Source organism: Mastigoproctus giganteus, chromosome 7 (genome assembly GCF_048544385.1).
Source record: "Mastigoproctus giganteus isolate SK-2022 chromosome 7, ASM4854438v1, whole genome shotgun sequence".
NCBI lineage: Eukaryota > Metazoa > Arthropoda > Arachnida > Uropygi > Thelyphonidae > Mastigoproctus > Mastigoproctus giganteus.
This window is the reverse complement of record NC_143581.1, coordinates 234,464,277-234,488,861: the sequence shown is the minus strand read 5'-3', so window position 1 is coordinate 234,488,861 and position 24,585 is coordinate 234,464,277. Positions and strand designations below refer to the sequence as shown.

The 24,585-nt window shown below is 37.2% G+C and overlaps 1 protein-coding gene across 2 annotated transcripts in view; it reads left to right on the top strand.

The window, feature by feature from the left end:
- LOC150083777 (folliculin-interacting protein 2) overlaps positions 1–22,967 on the top strand; it is a 296,503-nt gene extending 273,536 nt beyond the window's left edge. For both annotated transcript variants that reach the window (XM_090377482.1, XM_090377483.1), the window contains exons 17-18: positions 9,003–9,141; positions 22,735–22,967. In XM_090377482.1, the coding sequence (XP_090233608.1) occupies positions 9,003–9,141; positions 22,735–22,929 (334 nt within the window). In that variant the 3' untranslated portion in view covers positions 22,930–22,967. The remainder of the gene's footprint in view (positions 1–9,002; positions 9,142–22,734) is intronic.
- Positions 22,968–24,585: the final 1,618 nt, after the last annotated feature.

The following is a 24,585-nucleotide window of genomic DNA, read 5'->3' as shown; positions in this document are numbered from 1 at the left end:
CAAAGACTAAAATCCGACTCTTCCGGACTTTGATCCTGCCCATTCTTCTTTACGGATCGGAAACATGGATTTGTCTCAAGTTAGATTTGAACAAACTTGGGGTATTCCAAATGCGATGCCTGCGGCAGATCTTGGGCATCTCTCTTCGCGACCGCATCACTAATGATACCATCCACACCAGATGCCAACAGCAACCAACCATTGCCGACCAAATCCAGAAGCGAAGGCTTAGATGGTTTGGCCACGTATGTAGAATGGGCACGAACAGAATACCATCCACACTTCTTTGGAGACAACGACCCACCCAATGGAGCATCCAACGGACCGCACCTAGGAAAACGTGGGCCAAGCAAGTGGAAAATGACTTGAAGAGCCGACGTCTCGACCTTAACCAGGCCAGGACTGACGCCATTGATCGTAAGGTATGGAAGAACATCACAGAGCAAGTCCGAAACCCTGTGGCACCTACAGCAACATACTGGTTGCGTGGCCAACCGCCTCCCCCAGCTGCCAGCTAAGGACCAAAGAAGAAGAAGAAGAAGAATTACTGTCTTTAACCAGCTGCCAACCTTTGTATCAACTACAAAGTTAGACATTAAGCCTTCAAACTTTAAACAGAATATATGACCAATGAATTGATGATTTTAGTGCCAGAAAAGAAATTTGTTTGAGATGACTATAGATTAATCAGGAGGCCCTGCTTAATGTGAATTATTGAGATGGATCTGGTAATAAGAGGACGAGAAGAGTTAAGCTGGATCATGAAAGAAAGGGCATTGCTAAAGAGTTTCAAAAAAATAAACAGTTCTTTGCTTTTTGAACACTAAAAGGAATGTGTTGGACTGCTGCAGGAAAGCAGTGAAACGATAAGGGTAATATCAAACGGTTGATGGGTTGAACAGGTTCTTTGCAGCTGTCGTCACACAGTAACATACATTTAAAGGAATGCTTTTTTGTTCAGCTAACAGTTATTTGGAATGTAATCAATTTGTAACTGAAAAGAGCACTGAAGTAAAAATAATGAAGTTTGAAAGTGAACAAATTCCGAGGAGTTGATGGTATCTGTCCAATAAAACTAAAAGAAGCAACTAAGGAAGTTTCTAAATTCTCAGCTAATAGTGAGTGCATCTGTAGACGCAGTTGAAATTTGAAAAATTTGATGAAATTTTCTTTTCTAAACTTTCTTGAGTGTATGGGGTGGACCTCTGTCAACTGAAAACTAATTGTTTTGTACAATCTTTAACAAATAAATTTCTGTTTATTCTTGAGAGAGCCAAGGCCAGAAAGGTTTATATATTCATTGTGACTACATGCACATATGGAATTAAGAATTTTCTGTTGCTGCAGGCAACAGTGAGTCTTTCAATTTGCATGGTAGTGTACAGGCTTGGACCTACTTACTTGTGACCATGCACACTAAATACTGGGCTATGCCATCTTGATTTGGCATTGAACAATTGAAGTGGCAAGTTTTCATACTGAAGTCTTTGTCTAAACAGAATATTCTGTTTTGAGTCATTAGTGAAGACTGAACTGTTTTTGCATATTATTGCTCTTCTCCTCCAGCCTTTCCGTGTTTATCATTTGGGTTTGTTGGTGATTTTCTCCATTAACCTTTTGGGGATATCCATTTCTTGACAGTAGCCATGATGGTCTATAGCTCTGCCTCCAGATTTGACAGATTGGTGCAGCCTAATGATTAAATCAAGGTATATTTTAATTGAATTGTGTAAGGCTTTAAATAGATTTTACTCAGTGCCATTTGCTAAATGCAGATGGCATCCTTATCCTTTCTCAGGAACAACACATAAGGGACATAAATTAAATAGAAAAAGAATGGCTACAAGATAGTAGATATACAAAAATTGCTTTCTGCCAGAAAGTGATTGTTGGAATAAATTTCCACCTGGGGTTAGAATTGGATAGCTTGAATTAATTTAAGGAAACAATAGACAAATTTCATTGGTCAATAAATGAGGCACCCCCCCCATCAAAAAAGTAATGACCACCTTAATGTGTAGTTTTTGTAATGCGAAATGCTGATAATATGTCACTATTAGTTAGTTAAGACTATTTCATGAAATACAAGACTGATTTCGGTTACATTCTTGTCTCTTGTACAGTTTATCATCACTTGTATAGTTTAAACTCTACACTTTACACACAGTTAAAATAATACAGTACAGTGGGGCCCCAACATCCGATGGTAATTCGTTCGACAAAACCAATTGTAAGTTGAAACCAATAATACATTGATTTCCTGTAATTCGTTCCCCAGCAACACATAAAATAGATTTCTTACATGTTATACACCATTTTTACATTAAAAATTAGTGTTTTATAAAGATTCCAAACTCGGTCATAAACATTTTAAAATAAAAAACAAACAATAAATTAGCATTTACCTTAGACTTGAAGTGCAGAGCTGATGAAATCAATGGTGGCATAGTGGTGGTGGATCTACGTCAAACGTCTTTTCAGTCTTTTGTTGTTACTGTCCAAAGTGGACTGTTTTTTATGGCTTTTTTGTAGCTTCCTGAAATAAGGAATGACTTCGTCTTCCATTTTGCATGAGTTTGCTCCCAACAAGAAATGACTGTCTTCAGCTGACACTTTTTGGTGTCTTTTTCTTCCTCTCCAGTGTCACTATCTGTAATTTTCACCAATTCTTATAGCTCCTCTGCTGTTAGCTCACACCCCCATGAGTGCCAGTAAGGTCCTCTATATTCTCTTTGCCAACCTCCAGACCCATTGATTTACCAAGAGTAACAGTATCATTTGTAAAAGCACCATCATCTTCAAATCCATCAACATTATGGATAATTAAAGGCCAGATATTTTTCAATTTAAGCACCTGGTGGAAATATCATTCCAACAATTTACAATCAGCCTCACACAATCCAGCATGTCTAACTTTGACCTCCAAATATCTTTTGAGGGTGACAGAATTTTTACCAGAGGTCGCTAAGCAACTCGCGAATATTTTTGTGGTTTTGATTTTCTTCAAGTTTGGAATTACTTGCTGGTCATTGGTTGAAGAAGAGGAGTGGTGTTGGGCAGCAAAAATTTGACTTGAACAAAGTCAAATTGTGCCTCAAGAGATTGAACAAGGTTGGGATCATGGCCTGGTGCATTATCCAGCAAGAGCAGTGCCTTCACAGGAAGCATATTTTTCTAAAGATAACTCTTCACTGAAGGACAGAAAACTTCAAGCTCCCATTCATTGAAAACATATCTTGTAAACCATGTCTTCTTATCACTGTGCGGAAACACTCCCAGCATGCCTTTGTTGTTTAAATACTCTGGGAGTGCTAGAGTGATACACAAGAAAGGCTTCAGCTTAAAATTTCAAAAGGCATTGGCACCCTACACGAGAGTGAGCCTATCTTCCATAGGCTTATGCCCAGGTAAACTAGCCTCATCCTTAGTGATGTATATTCTCCTGGGCATTGGCTTCCAGAAGAGGTCGATTTCGTCAGTTACCCTCCTGATCAACAAACTTTTGGAATTCAATTTTTAAGGTCTCAGCTGCTTTTTTATCAGCACTGGATAAAATCCATGCCCAATGCCTTTCAACACTTTTGATATACGTCCTTTTTTTGAAGCACATGAACCAACCTCTGCTGGCTTTAAAGTCTTCAAAGCGCACAGCACTGCCACTAGTTGATGGAGCTTTAAGTTTCGGATCTATGATGGATCGTCATAGATCTGAAACAATCATATGATGTTCTGCGCGCCACGCATTGAACAATAAAAAAAACGCTAATTGGTTGAGAACAAATTGTATGAGTGATGTTCCATGCACCATGTGTCTGAAAATTTTCACCCATGTATTGTTCCAACTATATCGGAAAGTCATCGGTACCTGCAAATATCGGTCCTTAAAATAAACAATCGCATGGAAGGTATATCAGTTCCTGAGAATATCAGATGTCGATGTCATCGTAGTCAAGGCCCCACTGTATACTGTTGTACAATTTTTAAAAATGTGTGGATGATATTCTTTATTACACTTGGTTCATAATGTCATGTTACAATGTCCAGAAGTAGGCTGCCAACATACATTTGTTTCAGAAACCTTGGTAGTGATTTTCCATTGATTTCATGTCAATGCAAATGCATGAAACGAAGTTTAAGTGATGTTTTTGATCCCATTTTTTTATATGCATTGAGCAGTTTCTGAACTTCATCTTTCTATATGGAGACAAGTGTTTACCCAAAAAGTTTCCATAAAGCCATATGAAAGCCCATACTTTTAGTTCTATTGAGGCATTTTTCAAAGCTTTCATCCTGTAGAATGAAAGTTGTGTGATTTTGAGGCCAGATGAAGATTCCTTCTTTCGTGGCACTGATCTTTGAAAATTTCTCTCTTAGTGAAATCCTCTTGAATTCATCTTTTGCTTCACTTTCACAAAACTTCATTAGGGTGTGTTTAAAGTTGAGAGTTGGAAGGAAAATCTTCATTGGATCTACATGGAGTAGTATGGCGAGAAGATACTACTCATTCTAATGGCTCATGTGCATCAGATTTTTCCCTCCCATGATGAGTTTCACTCTCACTTATTCCCATCAATCTGGGGCAGATTAAAGTCTCCCATAATAAGACGCTTGCTTGCCCATTCAATCTGCATGCAGAGACTCTTGTCATACTCTTCAGTCTTCTGGTTTATAGAATACTCCCACTCATTTCAACTAGGCGCCTCCGTAGCCAGGTGGGAAGGAGCAGCAGTGCGTAGCACACGCTTCTTGATTAGACCGGGGTTCGAGCCCATCACCACCAAATACGGAGGATGTGGAAAGGTCAGGGAATGACCACCGCATATCCTGGAGCAATATGGCCTTAGTTGCTAATGCTCCTAAAAACCAAATAAAACAAACAAACAAACTCATTTCAACTAACTCACACCACACAGATTATATTCTGGTAGGCATAACTTCAGACTCAGCAAAAGCTCTTTTCTCGCTCAGGCTGATTTTGATACGAAGAATGAACTCTCAACCCATTCCATCTTCCTTATCTTTCCTAAATACGTTATACATACTGTAGTGGAACTCGTCATCCCCAATTTCCATGTAGCACCACATTTCTGTTAGCTGTATTATGTCAGCATTAATTGTCCTAACTAGGAGTTCAAATTTGGCCATTTTATTTACAACACTCCTGACATTACTGTAGACAGAGTCGGGACTAAGTAATCTTCTGTGGTTTACTACCCTATCACACACCTTGAAGTTATTTTGGCTTGTATCCCAAGCTTTATCTTCTCCCTAATTGGAAACATTTCTACCCTCAACATCTTACCAACATTGGCTGTTGTGGCAACACAAAAGAATTCTTGAGGCAAATACAAGAATTACTTTGACCCATATCATCAGATAAGGAGGATTCCAGGTTAGATGAACAATGAAGTTGCCAGATTAGTTGAGCAGAAAAAGACAGCATGGAAAAGTTAAAGCAATAAAAAGTACTCAAACCTATAACAGCTAAAAATTGATCTGTAATAGCGCCATAGAAAAGATTAGGATGGCAAAGGCAGATTATCAGAAATCACTGGAAACTAAGGAATTCTTCGCATGCATAAATACAAAGAGAAGGACTTGTCAGATAGGGCCCTTATGTAATGGACATCTGATAGTATTAGATATCCTAGCTGATGTTGCAGATAAACTCAACAGTTACTTTGCATTGATATTTACAGAAGAAACACCCTTTTTTTATGTCAGTGAGAAATTATGGGAGTGAAGTTGAAAAATATGCAATTAATGATATTGAAATTTCACATCATTTTTAACGAAAAAGCTTTCAAGCCTACAGGCGAGTAAGGCCCCTGGGGTTGATGACATATACTCTATAATTTTAAGGGAGACAAGGTGAGTGCATTGATTGTTTGTCATTTGGTTTTTAGGAGCATTAGCAACTAAGGCCATATTGCTCCGGGAATATGCGGTGGTCATTCCCTTGACCTTTCCGCATCCTCCATATTTGGTGGTGACGGGCTTGAACCCCGGTCTAATCAAAAAAGCGTGTGCTACGCACTGCTGCTTCTTCCCACCTGGTTATGGAGGCGCCTGAGTGCATTGAACTGTTAAGGATAATTATGAGAGCATCACTGCACTCAGGAGAGATTCCGTTGGATTGGAAAAGTGCCAATGTATCTCCGGTACATAAAGGCAGTTCTAAGGGTGTAGTGGGAAAATTACTGACCAGTCAGTCTAACTTCAATAGTAGGGACAATTGTGGAGGCAGTGATCAAGGGGGCTGGGGGAATTCGGGGTCATTTCGATAGAAATGGAATTCAGAAGATGAGCAGCATGGTTTTGTAAAGGGAAATTCACGTTTAACAAATCTGATTATCTATTTGGACAAGAGTTACTCATAAGCTGGATTTAGGGAGGGAATAATTCCAACATTGTTTTTTTAGATTTCTGCAAAGCATTTGACTCAGTCCCACATTGAGCCGTTACTTTATAAGATGGAACAGGTTGGAATCATAGGGAAAATCCTTAAATGGATAGCAGAATGGCTTCAGGACAGGAGGCAGAGGGTTGTGATAAATGGTTATTCCTCAGATTGGATTAATGTAAGAAGTGGTGTTCCCCAAGGATCAGCATTGGAACCACTCTTGTTTTAAATTTTCTTAAATTATATCGATGAATGGATAGAGGGCATGATGTCTAAACTTGCAGATGAAGTAAAAATTGGTAGAGTAGTTAATGATCACCATCAAGCACAGCTTCTACAGAGTGATCTAGATAGACTTCATGGATGGTCAGAAAAGTGGCAGTTATGCTTTAATCCAGTAAAGTGTCCAGCAAGGTCTTACATCTGGGGAACCCCAAAATAACTTATACACTTGGTGGGGTTGAACTTAAGTCAGTAGTGGAACAAAGGGATTTGGGTGTTACGATATGGTCAGACATGAAGTTCTTTGAGCATTGTAGTCAGGTTGCAAGGAAGGCCCATGGTGTCCTATCGATGTTTTTTCGAACATTTTCTAGTAGAGATGGGGACGTCATAAACCCATTATATAAGGCTATTGTTAGGCCACATTTAAGAATACTGTGTTGAAGTATGTAGATTGTACCTAAAAAAAAAAAAAAAAGACATCGTTTGTTGAAAGGGTCCAGAGACAATTAACTCACCTGATGAGATCAACAAAAGGGCGTCCATATGAGGAAAGACTGAATATTTGCGCTGCACATCTTGGAAACTTGGCACCTTAGAGGAGACTTGATTGAGGTGCTTAAGGCTCTGAGAGGCAAAAGTAAATTGATTGAGGACAGAATTTTCACGGTTTTAAATGATTCTAGAATTAGGTGTCATAAATTCAAGTTACGGTGGTGGGGGAGATGTTTAGACTGGATTGCAAGAAGTTTTATTTTAGCAATTGAGTTATAAATTACTGGAATAAGTTACTGACATGGGTGGTAGAGGCTGACAATTTAAGAAATTCAAAGGTCAGTTATGGGAGGAGGGAAATGCATGCATAGGTTTTCTTTTTGTTTCTTTCTTTTTTTTTATGGCTGGTGCAGGATTAGCCTTGGGCCTCCCATTTATTGAAATGAATACCATCTCTACAAAATAGATTCCTTCTATCTACAAATGCTGGCCATGCTGATAAAATTAATTCCCCTAGAGCCTTGCAAATTCCTTCAAGTGCCGACCAGGTAGGCAAAGTGCCTGCCTGGCAACCCAAAGGTTGCGGGTTCCAATCCCGCTTCGGGCTTGGATCAGAGTAAATGCAGAAACTTTGGGAGGTGCATTATGGCCACAGAAGCCGATGCAGCAACAACTAACAAAAAAAAAAAAAAAAAAATCAAGTCTTGAGTTAATCCACAAGGCTGTCAGTATAAAGATGGAAACAGTTTGTATTTTCTAAATAGCACTAAATAAATGTTACTGTTAGCAAGATTTCCTAATATCTTTCTTGTTGGCTATTGTGATGTTTTCTGATTGTATATGAATAGCTAGGCTGTGTAGCTTGACAACACTAACAGTTTCACTGTTCACTATGATATCCTTTCATTTATTAAATTATATCTTAAAATATTAAGATACTTATGAACTATAAAAGTGCTTTGAGTAAAAGAAAAGGTACATGAAATAGTCTACTAGATTGTTCTGTTGATACCTATATTTCAGGAGCTGTAGATTTTCAGTGATTCAAAGCAAGCAGTCAGTGTAACATAAGATCAATTTTTTAAAATATCACATCACTGTAAGAGACCTTACAAAAATGCAAACTTAAAGTGATTGATTATGTACGAATTAACTTAATTTCAGAATACTCATGGTCCTTGGAAAATTATTTGTAGTGTGGATGCATGCTGTGATCTGCCATTTGGTGACCCCTTTGCATGATATAATATCTTACATCAGGAGCCAGAAAATGATCGATTGTGATTGACTTGTAGATCAAACATTTTTGTGGAATGCATTATAGAGAAATAAAAATATAATATGGTCTTAAATCTCAATAACCAATAATTATTTGTGACTAAATTTTTTTTTTTTTTTAAACCTAACAATTGTTTTTTTGAAGTTGTCACTAAATATAATTAGTGACAAATTTAAAAAAAAAAAATTGTTAGGTTCATCTCAAGACCTTGTTTATTTTAAAGTAGCTTATGTTTTAGGTAAGGCTGCTGCCTTTTTGGTTAGATGGCTTACTTATGAATAGCATTAGGAAGGACATGCAAATAATTTTATTCCTTTCTTAAATAAAATTAATTTGTTTCTAAATATTCTTAAAATTACAGGGAAGTCTAGCATTGTAATTTTCTATCCAAACAAGAATAAAATTTGCATTAATATGATTTTAAAAAAATCAGTGGCGACTCATAAATGTCTTAACCATTTATTTCATTTTTGCTTTAAGTTTTCCTCTAGATTTTGGGATTATAAAGCATTTTCAAATAACTATTTTATGGTTAGGTTAATATTTAATAACTGAAAATGTTGAAATTTTGCATCACTTTAAAACAATTTTTTTCTATTTAAGGAGTGTTAGTCTAATATCCAGCAATTGGTCCGATGCAGACAAAGATTGCTGCGGAATAAGAGTGGGAATGTCTTCGCTTGTAGCAAGTTTATGTGAATCACTATTGAAGATGTTTCAACTTAATATGTCTCCTGAAATGGTAAGTGTGTGGGTAAAAAAGTTTGGTACTAAATTATGGTTAAAGTCTGTGAGAATTTATATTTTTAAAATGTACTTGGCAACCATTTTAAATAATTGCATAGAGTAGTAAGGCAAAAGTTATAGTCACTATCAAAATCAATAAGATAAACACTTCCATTTCTCTTTAAAGCTAATAAGGCACGAGTAACTAAAAATTTCAGCTGTTTTATGCTTGCCACAATTGGTGGTGCTTTTATTAATTTTTTTGATGTTTGTTTTTAGGTACATTCACAAATCAGTGAAGTCTTCACTTTGTCTGGTGCTTTTTTTTTTTTTTTTTAAATAAGGAAGATGGTACGTGAGTTTTGCTTTTCCTTCCGTCGACCCATCATTTTAATGCTAATACTAACTCTACTTCTAGCAAATGGATTTTCATGAAATTTTATATTTCATTCTTTGTGGAAAGCCTTGTTAAGTCATTTGATTTAAAATATCAAGTTATCTCCATACATAGTTGGAAATATATTTCCAGTTATATACTAAAAAGGATAAGTCAGACTGGCATCACATTTTCAGGATCAGGGTATATTCTGTTAGTCACTGGAAAGGTTTTAGGATCAAGGTGTCAAGGTGTGTTTGTTTCAATTGCGGTCTCCAGGGTTTTCCCTATAGGCTGCTGTAGCATCTGAAAAGGTGAAGGCCGGCAAGTGTGTGTAGTAGGTGAGTAAGTATGTGTCTTGTGATGAGTGTTGAGTGCTGGCACTGGCTACTTTGCAGCTAGGGGACACCTGGTCCCCTGCCCCCTGACTCCCAACCTTGGCCACGAGGTTGCGCACCAGGCTCCACTTTCTAGCTGAGACTCACTAGGGCTATCAAGCAAGCCTGGGAACTCCCAAGGTGTTTAGGGAAAGGAAGTGGGGGTAAGAATTGAAGTCTGGGGATTGGAAGGGATGGGGAAGTTGGATAGAAGATAAGGGGAAGAGAGATAGATCTCCCACGAAATAGAAGAGAAAAGTTTGCAATAGTGTATAGAGTGAAAAATAAATAAATAAATAAATAAATAAAATAAAAAATAAATAAAACAAAAAAAAAATAAAAATTAAAAAAAAAAAATAATAATAAAATATAAAAAATAAAAAAATGTAAATAAAAATTCAATTAAAAAAATAATAAATAAAAAAATATAATAAAAAAAAAATTGAGTAACAATTTATCTGCAAAATTACAAAAAGCTAGGAAATTGTCTTTATCATTGACAAAACATGGTAGGTCATTTTCCTTATACGCTTCTGTAAGAAGCTGTAGATTATTTCTTAAGTTTATACAGAGATAGCAGTTAAATATTAAATGCTCCATGGTCTCAGGAGCACCACACTTACATAATGGAGAGGCAGCCAACCCCAGAGTGAACAATTTGGAGTTCAAGCTGCCATGCCCTGTTAGAAGAAAAGATACATTCAGACCTGGGCAAAACCAGGCCAACCGTTTCTTGGTAAATTCTGATATGTTAGGAAGGTAACTAAAAGTAACTCTACCAACTTCTGCATTGGACAAGTTAATTCTAAATTAATTGAATAGTTGCTCACCCTTTCAGGCAGAGCTTTCTGATGATAATATTGTAAGTGGTGGTGCATAACGTCATATTGGATAGGAAGTTTCCCACTCAATACTTGGAGTGCCATTGTTGACATTGTTCTGCAATTTCTTGTGATTGCAAGAAGGAAGAAAGAAACGTGCTCGAGTCAAATACTTCAAGACTGAACAGTTATTAACACGATAACCCCATGCACCTGCAGCATAACAAATTATTGGTATAAAAATATACTCGTAGTATAACTTTAAAGTTGCGAGTTTAATTCCCCAGACATTTTTAGTTATTTTAATGATTTTACCAGTTAAGACACTTTGTTCAGCACATTTTTTGCTTGGGCTACAAAACTAAATCTATCGTCCATCGTTATTCCAAGATATTTATACATTCTTACAATTTTAATGGATTGATTATTAATTTTTACATTGGGGGGGGTCTATTCAGGTTCAAAAGCATTTGTTTAGTTTTGTCAATAGAAATCTGTAGTTTGTGCACACTACACCAACCATCAAGGACTACCAAGATTTCGTTCACATGTTCTTCAAGTTCCCTACGAAACTCTCCAAAAACCAATACAGTCAAGTTGTCTGCATATGCCGCCTTAAAAATTTTGTTGCGCTGTACCCCGAGCAACCCATCATGAACCACATTCCATCAGACCGGTCCTAGGACTGTGACCTCTGAGGGCAACCCCGAGTAACAGCACGAGTAATCAAACAGACACCAGAATACACCACAAGGCTACGACCATGGAAATAATCAGAAACTAGACGATGAAGGGGAGCAGACACCTCTGCCTCCCAGAACCTCGCCAGGATGCTTTGCCACCATAAGGTGTCAAAGGCCCCTTTGAAGTCTACAAAGAGGCCGAGGACATACTTGGAATCCACATTTGAGACTGAATCCATTACAAACTTTATAGCATCGACAGTTGAACAGCCTTTTGTAAAGCCAAATTGAGTGTTTGCTTGTAAATTTTTAGCCTTATAATATTTCATAAATCTAGTTACAATAACCTTTTCTAAAACCTTGCCTAGCACTGGTAGTAATGCAATAGGACGATAGGTGGAAGGAACATTGAGGGGTTTGTTAGGATTTTTAACGAGAATTTTAAGATTGGCTTGCTTCCAGGGAGTTGGAAAAAGCCCATCAGCCAAAGAGGAATTGAGAAGATTAACAATTATTTGTGGTTTGATTGTCCAGATTCTTTTTAATATTGCAACTTCAAGTAAATCTAAGCCTGGACATTTGTTATCCTTCAAAGAATCTATAGCTGTGCCAATTTCAAGATTAGTAAACAAGTCCTCATCAGTTAATCCAGAATACATCAAGTGCTCCATCCTTAAATTTGTTTGTTCTGTACTCTCTGGTACACAAATGTCTTGGCAAATAATGCCATCCAATATTGCATTCATCGACTCTGTCCAGGAAAGAGTCTCTTGCCCATCAGCCAAGATCGACAAAACGATCTCACCAGGGTGCAATTTCTCCGCTACAATTTTGTAAGCAAGTCCCCACAGTTCATCCTTTAGTGTCGATTTAACCAGTTGTTCCCAAGCATTCTTCTTTTCTCTATAAATTTGATTAAAGTAGGTCCACCCGGCCAGCTTGTAAAGGTCACCCAGACGGTCCACCTCAACCCTTGCCCTATTATTTCTCTTGGCATGCCGGTAGTTACGCTGAGCAGTTTTCGATTCATTTCTCAGATTTATGAGCTCCTGAGACCACCAGGGCACATGATTCTGTTTTCTCTTTTTCTTTGTAAGAGAGGTGTCACAGACCAACCTTATTAGGTCATTTACGACTTCCACCTGCTCCATTGCCAGAGTTGCCCAATTCTCTCGATGTTATCAGCCGTGGCTTCTACACACAGCCTGTTCTCAAAAGTTTCCAGTTTGCACCCTGAGGCCTGTACCTTGGAAAATCGTATGAGTTCCTTCTTGCCGTACAGCCTGAATCCATAACTTCAAACGTTATAGGGTTATGGTCACTTGCTGACCATGTAGTTCTAACTTGCCAATTTCTTATGTTTTGTCCAAATGTAGAGTTGGACACTTCGATATCTATGAAGGATTGACCAGATGCTGAAACAAAAGTAGGGGGTTGCCCTACAGTGTTCCAAAGATATAAGTTCTTAGTTAGGATTAACTCCTCTAATAACTCGCCTTTTTGATCTGTAAATGACTGTTCCATAATGTAGATTTTGCATCCATACACATAATAACTCTTCTACCCGCCAATTTGTGGAGAATATCCTCTACGTAATTTCGGCAAGGCTCGATCTGTTGATGTTGAGAGCATCGAAAATACAATGAAACAAAATACACCTGCCCAGACGTACTCTCCAGACAGACACAGGCAGAATGTGTGGAGCAAAAGCTTGTTATCTTTGTGACAATTATGCCTAGATCAACTATAACCAGGGCTGCCCAAACCCTGGCCACAACATTCCTGCCACTTCCAGTAGTTTCAGTATTAGATTGTACAATTTTTGATGATAATGGTAATCCCTTTACAACTCCTTTATATGAATACACTTCCTGGAGTGCTAAGATTTGGATATCATGGTCAGAGATTATTCTAGTTAAGTCATTAGAGACCGTGATCGACCTTTGACAGTTCAATTGCAAAACTTTAATTGGTTTGCTAATGTTATGATTTATATTGCGATTAAATGTAATTAGTATGAGACAGTCACCTCTTGCACATGAATATACTCAAGATAGCCGTTGTCACGGTAGGAATGATCTGCTTTCTTCTTGCGTATTTTACAGTTGGGACAAGTTGCAGGAGAAGCCTTGTCAGGACAAGACTAAATCTGGTGCCCCTGATTGCTACAGTGCCCACAAGTATATTCAGGTTGATGGCAATTACGTGCAGAATGCCCATAGCTGAGGCATTTAAAGCATCGTGATGCTATAATAAAATCTTTTACATCCATGTGATGCCCACTCAATGTATACACTATTTCCAGTATTCAATAGAATTTTCCTAACGTCGGCAGGGGTTTCAGTGATCCAGTGAAAGTTATTTTAATTTTAGACTTAATTTTAAATCTAACCTTGACACATTTTTTGAATTCGTCACCAGTTATACTGTAATCGGCAAGGTTCTTATCGTATAAATCCTCAAGATCATTATCAGTGATCTCTTTATTAACTTCATATATTATAAGAGTGGGATTCAATTTCTTAGGAAGATCCACATTTAAATTGTGATCCTTAAACTTACTACACTTTTTTAGTTTCTCAAGATCATTATTAGAGGCAGCCTCAGTTACAATACCTCTGTCTCTAATCTTTCTTATTGATTTTATCTTAATTCTCTTCAATTCTGATTTAAACTCCTTTGTCACCATTTGTTTTATCTCGTCACTTGTTTTGAGTTCACTTTTGTCATCAGCATGCACTAATACCACATCTGGTTTGTGTCCTGGAGGGGATCGCACTCACATTAACCTGTTTGCCTACACTATAAGCAGCTACACCAGCATAACTAGCTGCTGAAATTTGAGCAGGCAGTGTTTTACATACAATTTCAGTTTTTAGCTTTCCATTCTCAATAGTTAGTTCAAGTAACATGCATTCCATGGATCAGTTTGATTCTACCCCCTACCCCGTCCATAAATAACTGTATTAGTTTTGGATGTTCATGTCCCATGATACTTAAAATCTCAGCCATCCATAAAGAGTACTAACTAATTTTTAAGTAGACTTGTATTTTCTAAAATTTATTAGTTTTTGCTATTCGTTTGTTTAAAAAGAGCAGTTCAGTTGTGTTGATCTGATTTTATGTGTAATCATTTTCTTACTTGTATACTGTATCACATTCTACATTTCTAAAACACACTGTTTCTAAGTTATGCCAATTGCATAACTTAGAAACAGTGTATCATTATTATACTTGTATAATAATGTTACACTCTGTCAGGAAAGAGCTTCCAACAGCAATACTTGCTGCTTTTTTGGCTTTGCATTTGCAGGACATGATACAACCAAAGGGGATATCTTTGTGTTTTTGATGCAAAGATTATGAGGAGGGTATGTAAAAATTCATTGCTCTGATGTGTCTATATGAGGGCCAGAATAACATGGATAATGCTGTTGAAATAATGGAAATGAGCCCATCAAGCAATGTTGCCCAGCTCAGTGGTAGAGCTCATGCATCAGACAACATGGCAGCATTATCAATAGCATAGCACCCTATTCCCACAGGAGGTAGTTACTGTCTGTGACACTGTCAGAAAAATGGGGAAATGTATTATATATATAAAAATCAGTGGAATAGAACAGAGATATATCTGTCAAGTTCAAAATGTATAGCAGCTCTCATCTCTTAAGGGTGCAAAATGTGATATTAAGAATAGGAGATATGAAGATTTCCTTAACTGGTATTGTTCAATATTGAGAAAAAGTTGCAAGTTATAAAAGTTATAATTAAATTTTAAAACACCTACAATTCTTCCCAGATATGATAGGAGGGGGTACATGGTGAGAGCTTTATCATTCATTTCACTCCCAGAGATACTGTCCAAAGCTCATTAGGTAGAATTTTTCCCAGTACGGTCTCTGCTTGTTAAAAGGAGAGATCATACTGGGTCAGAATGGTCCAATGTTATTGGACCATTCTGCTGGTCCAATAACATTCGTCCAAGAATAGCATTGTTTGTTTATAACCCACGTCTGTCTTCCGCCAATTAACCATCCCTTTATCCATAGCACTGACTTGTCCCCACTGCCATATTGCTTCAGTTTGTACAGCAATCAAAGTGGTATCAACATTATTTCCATCCATTTCTTTTTTTTTTATTGCATCATAGTAGCTAATCATCTTGGCCAGATAAGAAAAAATAAGAGTAGAAATGTACTGGTGACCTGATGATGATGAGCATAATATAATATAGGCTAGTCTGATTACAGACTAGCTTATATTATATTATGCTCATCAGTTGATCCCATTGTATAGAATTTAAAAACTGTCTGAGACCACTGTTGGTCACTGTCACCTAGTGGTTCCGTTATCTGCAGATTCTTAATGCATGAAGGGTCGCTGCTGAATATTACTCCCTCTAGTTGCCTCTCAAACATGCTGCTGTAGAAAACCAATCATCCACAAAAGCCTTGCTAGCATGTGTTACCAATCCACAAATTCCAGTCAATAAGTGGGAAGCCCCCATTAGAAGAACAATCTGATTTACTGGTCCACTCTATTTCTCTGTATAGTTCATTGCAGTCATCAGACCTATACTCTCGATTTTGCTTGATCTGTGATGTCACACCAAACTGACTCAACCCATGTCAGCTGGATGCACTTCCTTAGATATTATGTGCTTCTTAACTAACAGCATTTAGTTAATGCACTGAGAGTGTCAATGAACTGAATGATAGTTGTTCCCTTTCCTTGCAGCTTTAGATTCAATTTGTTCAGTTGATCAAAAATATCCACAAGGTAAAAATAAAAAATAAAAAAAGTAAAGTGCAGCCATTATCAACCCACTGCAGGACGGAAGCCTCCTCAACAATTCATGCTGAGGGAAATGGACCATAATCTGCCACACTGGTCCAGTGCGGGTTGGCAGATCGACCGTATTCAGCAGTCAGGGGCTTGAACCCCGGTCTAACTCAAAGAGTGTGTGCTACTGCACTCCCGCTCCTGACCACTCGGCTACGGAGGCAATACCAAGGTATGCACAGTGAAAGACCCACAGCTTTTCATGGAAGGAAACTCTGCAACTCTTTCCGGAGTTCAAACACTCTTGCCACAACATTGCCTCCTCCCTTTCTATACACATCTTACTCCCCAAATTCCATTTCTGCACACCTTATCTCAGAGTGACACCACATCTTTGATATCCCAACAATATCTGCCTTCGATGTCTTGACCAGCACCTCAAATTCATGAAATTTATTTACTATACTTCTAGCATTGGTGTACATCGAAATATACATGCACCCATTCTTACGGCGCCTCCGTAGCCAGGTGGGAAGGCGCAGGAGTACGTAGTACACGCTTCTTGATTAGACCGGTGTTCGAACCCACCACCACCAAATACAGAGGATGCAGAAAGGTCAGGGAATGACCACCGCATATCCCGGAGCAATATGGCCTTAGTTGCTAATGCTCCTAAAAACCAAATAACATAACATAACCCATTCTTACTCTTAGTTATCCTAACACAGCCCATGTATTTACCTGTTCCATTATAACTTCCAGCAGTCCTGGAAATCTCCAGCACCCTGCTTTCCAGGCTGCTGCTCGTTCCAATAGAAGCAGTGCAAGAATCACTTTCACCTCTGCTTGCAGCTACTGTTAATCTATTAGTCTGTGAATCCCCCCCCAAGCTAACAGTTTTCTGACCCACCTAACATTGCCTCGATAGCATCAGCAAATATTCTTGCACCGTTTCTACTTAAATGTATCCCATCCCTGTAGAAACAATTTCTCCTGTTAACAAGTACATACCAGGCTGTGAAACATTCTACCCCATGAGCCTTGCACAATCTCTCCAGGGCCTAATTGATTGACAAGACTCTTATCATATACTATATCCTATTGTGTCCATTGTATCGTATCATGTCTGGGCAGAATTGCACACTCAGATTTAACCCTACCTTATGACTTATTCAACATTGACGTGTACTTGCTAAGTCCGCAGATCTACTATTCCAGTGTTTTCCAACTTTTTTCGGTATGTGGCCCAACTGGCTTTTGGCCTGACATGTTATGGCCTAGTTGGGATCATAGCTGGGCAATTTTGTGAAATCAAAGAAATGTTAATAACCACCACAACATGGAACAGTATTTCTCATTTGAACAATTTCTATGTGAAAACAAAACATTGCAAGCATCTGCCGAATTAAAAAAAAAAAAAAAAAAAAAAAAAACAAACTCAAACCCGTTTAAGCTGAAGTTAGTTTAATGAGAGATATTCTCCTGAATTTCCGCACTAGTTTGCCAATCCTAGGTTCTGTTGTAGGAAACGCACATTCAAGGCAGTTCCGAGCCTTTGTCTTCAGCTGCACCAATGTTGAGAAACCTGATTCACAAAGATAAGTCGTTGCAAAGGGCAGGAGCTTCCAAAGGCATTCCTTGTAATGTTGGGGTAGCTTCCCATTACTTTGGCCAAAACTCATAGATAGAGGAAGCTTCAAAGACATCTCTGCATTCAGAATCATTTTCAAGTTCAGAAAGTACTGCAGAAATTTCTCGGAGACAGCTGATTTGTGTCACAACATCCTTTGTAACACCTGGATCTATACTTCTAGCATTTTACAGCAGTCACTATTAATGATCCAGTGGATCATTAATAGTGACTGCTGTAAAAGATTCGAAAATGGCAAAGTTCCCATCCTCAGCCTTTCGTTTCCAGTTTCAAGCATTCTGTATAAATGCACTGAGAGTGTCAATGAACTGAATATTTGTTACCTTTCCTTGCAGCTTTAGATTCAGTCTGTTCAGTTCATCAAAAATATTCACAAGGTATGTGCAGTGAAAGACCCACAACTTTTCATGGAAGAAAACTCTTGACTCTTTCTGGAGTTCAAACACTCTTGCCACAACATTGTCTTTTGAAAGCCAGTGCACGTTGCTGTAGTAGAGCAGGTTCTTATGTTGTGCACAATTGCTTGAACAGTCGGGAATTGAAAGCACTGCTTTTCACGTAGTTCACAATTTTGATGACTTGTTCAAAAACATCCTGAAGATGGAAGAGCTTTGAAGCACGAGCTTGCCGATGAATCAGACTGTGAACACTAATGATGCCTGAAGATCGATCTTGAACAAAAGCTTGGAAGCCACTTTTTACTCTTAGCGTACCATGTGCGTGCAATCGGGCTCCACATAGATTGTGACAGTTCAGTCCCTCATGGTCAAAGAACACTGATACTATTTTCATCACGTCCACACCTCTGGTATTTCTTTCGAAAGAATGGCAGAATAATAATTTTTCTTTGATGGAATCACCCTTCACATACGGAACGAAGGCAAGAAGCTGCTGGGAACAGGATGAAACATCTGTGGATTCATCCAACTGAATTGAAAACAATGCAAATGCAGAGTCTGTGATTTCAGAAATTACGTGTTCTTTTATGTTGACAAGTCAGCAATTCTCCTTTAAACCATATTATTTGAAAAAGAAATTTTGTTTAACTTTTTTCAGCTTCTTCTCCATGTTCTGTCAAATTTGTCAGGTACAAGCACAACTCAAATGGTGTGGCCATTTGCATATCAAGAAAAAAAGACAAGAATTGGGCAGTATCTGTGGCCCACCTGGAAAACATGCTGTGTTTCAGTTGTGGGCCCTGGCCCACAGTTGGGAACCCCAGTCCTACCCTTAATGTCATTAGTGCCTACGTTTACAACACTATCACCCTTTGATAGTGTTGTAAACACTATCAAAGATATCTGCTCTACAATATCCTTAAAAGATATCTGCTCTACAATATCATCTCCTTTTGCCCCTGGTCCTATTCCACCTATCCTTTTTGCACAATATATTTTCATTTTTCTGACAGTTGAGTCACCAACAATAACCAGCTCCTGTGGGACTAGCACATTCTGCCCTGAAGATTGCTGCAACATTGCTGATAGACAAGAGTGAGCTCTGGCATTGAGGTGGGCAGCTGAGAACTTGATGGGTCCCCCATTTTAATCCCTTCAAGGGAATCTACCCTACTCTTCAAACTCTCATAGATGCCCATCAGAACACTGAGTTTGCTCCTAATTTCTTGACTCTGTGTGCACCTAGCACACATAAAGACTTGGCTAGATCATTTCCTGTTCCAGAAAGTTCTACAAACATTTCACAAGTTGCACATTTTTTTAGGTTGCGAGACATTGGTGGATCCCTTTAGTTCCACCCCAAGCCACAGCATTCCTGCCACTTTGAGCACATTGCTTTGCTGCTATAGTCTGGGGCGTGATTTCCGTTTAAATATGATTTAATTAATTAACAATGAAAATTAATAAGGTTAATAAATTTAATTGATTAATAGACTATAGTATACTAAACTTGACTATACAATACTATACTAAGCTAATGCAGTGATACGTATTACGCTATCTATTTTTATGTTATATATGCTGTCAAGGTCAAGATATACACCAAGTTACACCATAGTATAATGAGCACAATGTTAAATTAGTTTTATCCTTAGCTAAATACAAAAGATTCAAAAAACAAACAATTCAAATGTTCACCTACTTATTTATTACAATTGAAACCATTATTCTTCTGTGCTACTGGTTACATTACGTGTCCGATACAATAGTAGTATAAGTATCTAGATTTAATAAATAAGCTAATGAATGCTAAGCCTATTTAATCTATTTGTAAAACACAAATTAATACATTAATTAATCAAAAATACGATAAAATGTGTAAGAAAAACTTATTGTTTGCAGGAGCCGAAGAAGTCGTTACTCCTATAATCTTGTTCCTAGGTGTGTGTGTGTGTGTATTTCTTAGAAATATACATTGTTATCTCACCTCTTAAAATCATTGCTTTTGTTCGTTTATTCATCAGACAAAAACATTTCATCTGGCATGTGTTTTTGAGCTTGCATTGAGTTTTCAAAAAGTAATCTTTTCAGATTGTCGATTTATAATAGCAATTTGCTTTTTTTAATTGGCATTTTTTTACAGAGAAACCCATTGGCATACAGTGCCAAAAAAGCAATGGCTGATTTAGATAATAAAAACCTGCCATTAAAGTTTCATATAAAAACCAAACAAGGCAGTGAGTTTTTTATGGATTGCTAGCCTTTCTCTTCAATGATGGACTACACTTTGTCTTGCTCCTATCTTCTGATCAAGCTGGCTAGGTTGGTCCTACCAGGAGCTTAAACTCCCACCAGCTCTCACACTCTTGGGGTACTCAAACTTCCTCACCATGATAAGGTTTGTAGTCAATGAGGAGTAGTAAATAGCAACTTAAAATGTGTGCTTTCCTTTAGTACATATCAGGCTGACATAAAAAAATATTAAATTAATATTGTACATATGGGAAGACTGTCAAATTTATTTTATTAATTTTTTCCAAACATTTCACAGAAATTAAAAAATATACCCCCCCCCCCCCCCAACTTCATTTCTGGTTTAGGACAAACTGTATTGGTATACTTATTGCGTGTTATGAGACTCATTTTGACTTCACTGGCGTAGATTCATTTTGATCCTTTTTAATTGGCTAGTACTCACATTTTTAATAGAGAATCTTAAAAGTATCTTAAGTTGCTTTAAAAAATTAATGGCCACCATGCATGTGTGTATATATATATATATTACACTAAATATTTATACACATCCTATGGGGAGAACAACTGTCAGTGCGAACCTGGATAGCCCATTGGGGCAGATAACTCATGCCCCATTGAAACCCCAGCGTAGGGTATCTGTTCCAAAGCCTAACAGCTTAGACATGCACGTCAGATCAACAGTCCAAGAATGGTTAAGGCTTCCCCACGAAGTAGCAGCATATTTCCATGCGAGAATTGTGGAAGGAGAGGGATACCCCTTCTTTCAGATGGAGTATCCCTCTCCTGAAATGGAAGGACTGCAAAACTCTTCCTCTGATTTGGTTTGATCTTTGACATTTCATCCGTGTTATAGGAAGGAGACAACTTTGTTCCCATTTGTATGGGAACAAAGTTGTCTGTAAATGAACGATGGGCCAATCTATTGCACAGTGCCTATGACGGAATTAGTGTGAAGGAATCTGCTAAAGTGTGACCTCAACATTGATGGGTGGGGACCAGGCCAAGGCTACTGTCGGGACATGAGTTCATAGAACTTGGAAAAACAAGGATAAATGCCCTCTCCAGGACGTTCCCAAAACAAAGATTGTAGGGCTGGGTGTATGGTGGTTGAGTCCCTCGCACAATGGTGCCATCATACTCATGGGTTGGGATGAAAATCATTTTACATGCACAGATAATAGGTTCGGGTAGTAGCCTGGATGCCTGTCATAGGTTAAAGAAGCACTATTACAATTTAAACTTAAATCTGAAAAATCAAGTTAACCAGCAATGGGGTAATGCCAATAGTTTCAACCATAACTGTTAATTTTAGAGGTGTGTGGTGTCACACTCTTTAGATCTGTAGGGCTCTCAGAAAGTCATCAGATAAAAAAATAATTTCTTTAAGGGCACTTCAAGAAACTCATAGTTGTTTTGCTGTTCATCAGCCTATGACTTCGGTCTGATAACTTTTTCATACAGCATCTGTTATCTAGCATTTGTACAGCTACCAGGTGCTATAAACCTGGGAATTGGAAAAATAAATAAATAAAAATACACTGTGTTTGTTACCTGGTTTCTATTCTAGTAAAAAAAATTTAACATTTTCATTAGTAGGTTGGCTTTGCATCGTAACTGCTCTTAGCAGTTGCATTCATTTAATATATGCGAAATGTATTGATTCCGAGATCTTGTCTTCAAGATAGGACTTTAGGGTTGCTTTATTTTAATTTATTTTTGTTTCATGTATTGGTTTTTAGTATGTCAGATATTCAGCATTATTCAAGTTTCCTGTAAACTTAGTTCAATAATTAAAAGAAAGGAATTTAATTTATTCAGTAACCCCACCCTCATGTTATGATTGTTTCTATATATAGTAGTGATTTTTCATTATATCCAAAGGCAGCATTCCAAATATATTTATAATTGGCTTGAAAATTTGGTGTATTGGTCTTTTAATTAACTTATTATAAATTACCTGGTACATAATACTTATGCATCTAGTTTCCCCCATATGTGTGTGTTGTAGCCTTGGTTTCATTATATTTGCATCTTACTTGGCTTAATTTTATTACAATTAAGTAATTGCTACATACTTTGCCCTATTTTTGAATAATTTCTTATGGTTCTTTTTTAGTTTTGTAATTTTTTATATCAAAAATTTAATTTTAAGTAAAAGATTTATTCATTACTACATTTACTATACTTCTTTTTGCAAGGAATTAAATTCAGAATGAGAACTTTAAGAATTTTTACTAAGTAAAAGGATTTAATCTGCTATTTCAGTGTGTCATTCACTTGGAGGACAGACTTCAGGAACTGTATCTTCGAAGTAGAACCCTTGCAGATTATCTCTGCAGCAGACCACATCCAACGTGTTTGAGTAAGGCGGGAGAAGTTCTTAATCTTGATCCCAGTGATATACCTTTGCTTCTTTCTATTGCAACAACACATTCTCCTCATATAGCAATCATTCATTAATATTTATTTATGATCATACCAGTAGGTGTGGTTTATGTAGCAACCATGTTGCACTTCTGTAAATTATCGTTTATTTATGTCTGAAGAAGTTACTCAGATATCCAAATAATTTTTATAAAAATATATATTTATAACAGTTATTAATTAAAAAATATAGTATGTTTGTTATTGGCAGTTTACAGTTTCATCACCATGTGAAAATAGAATGCTATTACTTGTTAAATTATTATTACTACAGCATTCATGTTTTGATGAAATTGCTTAAACGACGATTGGATTTGACATTTAAGGGATCACTGAGGCAATTTTCTATCATAATTGGCTCAGTGATTTTATTTATTTATTTATTATTTATTTAAATTTTCAGTCGGTTTCCTGTTCATTATACATTTTTTTTTTTTTTTTTTTTAGGGTGAACACAATTCTTATATAGTAAAAATGTTTTTTGAAACTTCATCTGAAAAAGAATTGTCCACTGTTAACTAACTTAATCTCACTGCTAAACTCTAAAGCTTGTGTAAATTAAATATAGAACATGGAAATATTTTTCATCTGTATTTATGTGATAATATCTTTAAAAACTGTCTAGGCCTGCAATGAGCAACGCTGTTTTCAAACTAAATTGCACACATATTTTCCTTGTGTATATGTTTAAAAAAAATATCAAAAACATTTTTTAAACGTTAGGCAAGTTCCTAGAAACCCAAAAGAGAAATATCTTTGGACTCGCCATTATTCTGACAGTACTTGATAATTAATCCTCTCCCCTCCCACCAGTGGTTTTTTGTATGAAACATAATTAACAAGTACCATTCAGACAAACTTTTGATTCCTCTTTTATATAGTTGTTTGGATTGCATCCTTACCCCCCCCCCCCTCTTTTTTTTAAACAATCTTTTGAAACCTACCTATATATAAAAAGTAAAGTTCTCCAGTGTCTCAAGGACCATATAAATGCTCTGGGGGCCAAGGGTTGCTCATCGCTGGTCTAAGAAACATACTTTTAAGTTCATTTGATAATGTTATTCTGTACAGTTAATCTGATTTAGAACCTAATAGGATATTGTTTAATTCTGAGATATGTATTTTATGAAAAATTTTGTACATGATTAAATATTAAGAAAACTTTTTATTAATTTAGACTGGTGTTAATAGTTTTCCAACACAGACAATTGGAAACATAACTCAACTGGTAAAACATCATTTTGTAGTTTGCCACCTTCATTATGAAATAGACACCATTATAGCACTTGAGAATTTTGTATAAATCTACTTGTTAGAACATTACTTAATACTATGTGCTACTGCAACAGGATCTAGATAATTTGGGCAGATGGGCTAAGAAGTGGCAACTGAAGTTTAACCTTGACAAATGCAAAGTACTGCATATGGGTAGAAGTAACCCCAGAGAAACGTACCAACTGTGTGGTACTACACTTAAGGTGGTAGAAAATGAAAAAGACTTGGGAGTAATTGTGCAGCCAGATATGAAGTTTTCTGAGCAATGTAGACAGGCTCAGGCTGCCTTGAGTACTGCATACAGGTCTGGAGGCCTCATTTTAGGAAGGATGTAGATTTGCTTGAGCGTGTTACAGAGAAGGGCAACAAGATTGGTGAGGGGAATGAAGGGATCCTTAAGTTCTGCAAATTGCAGCA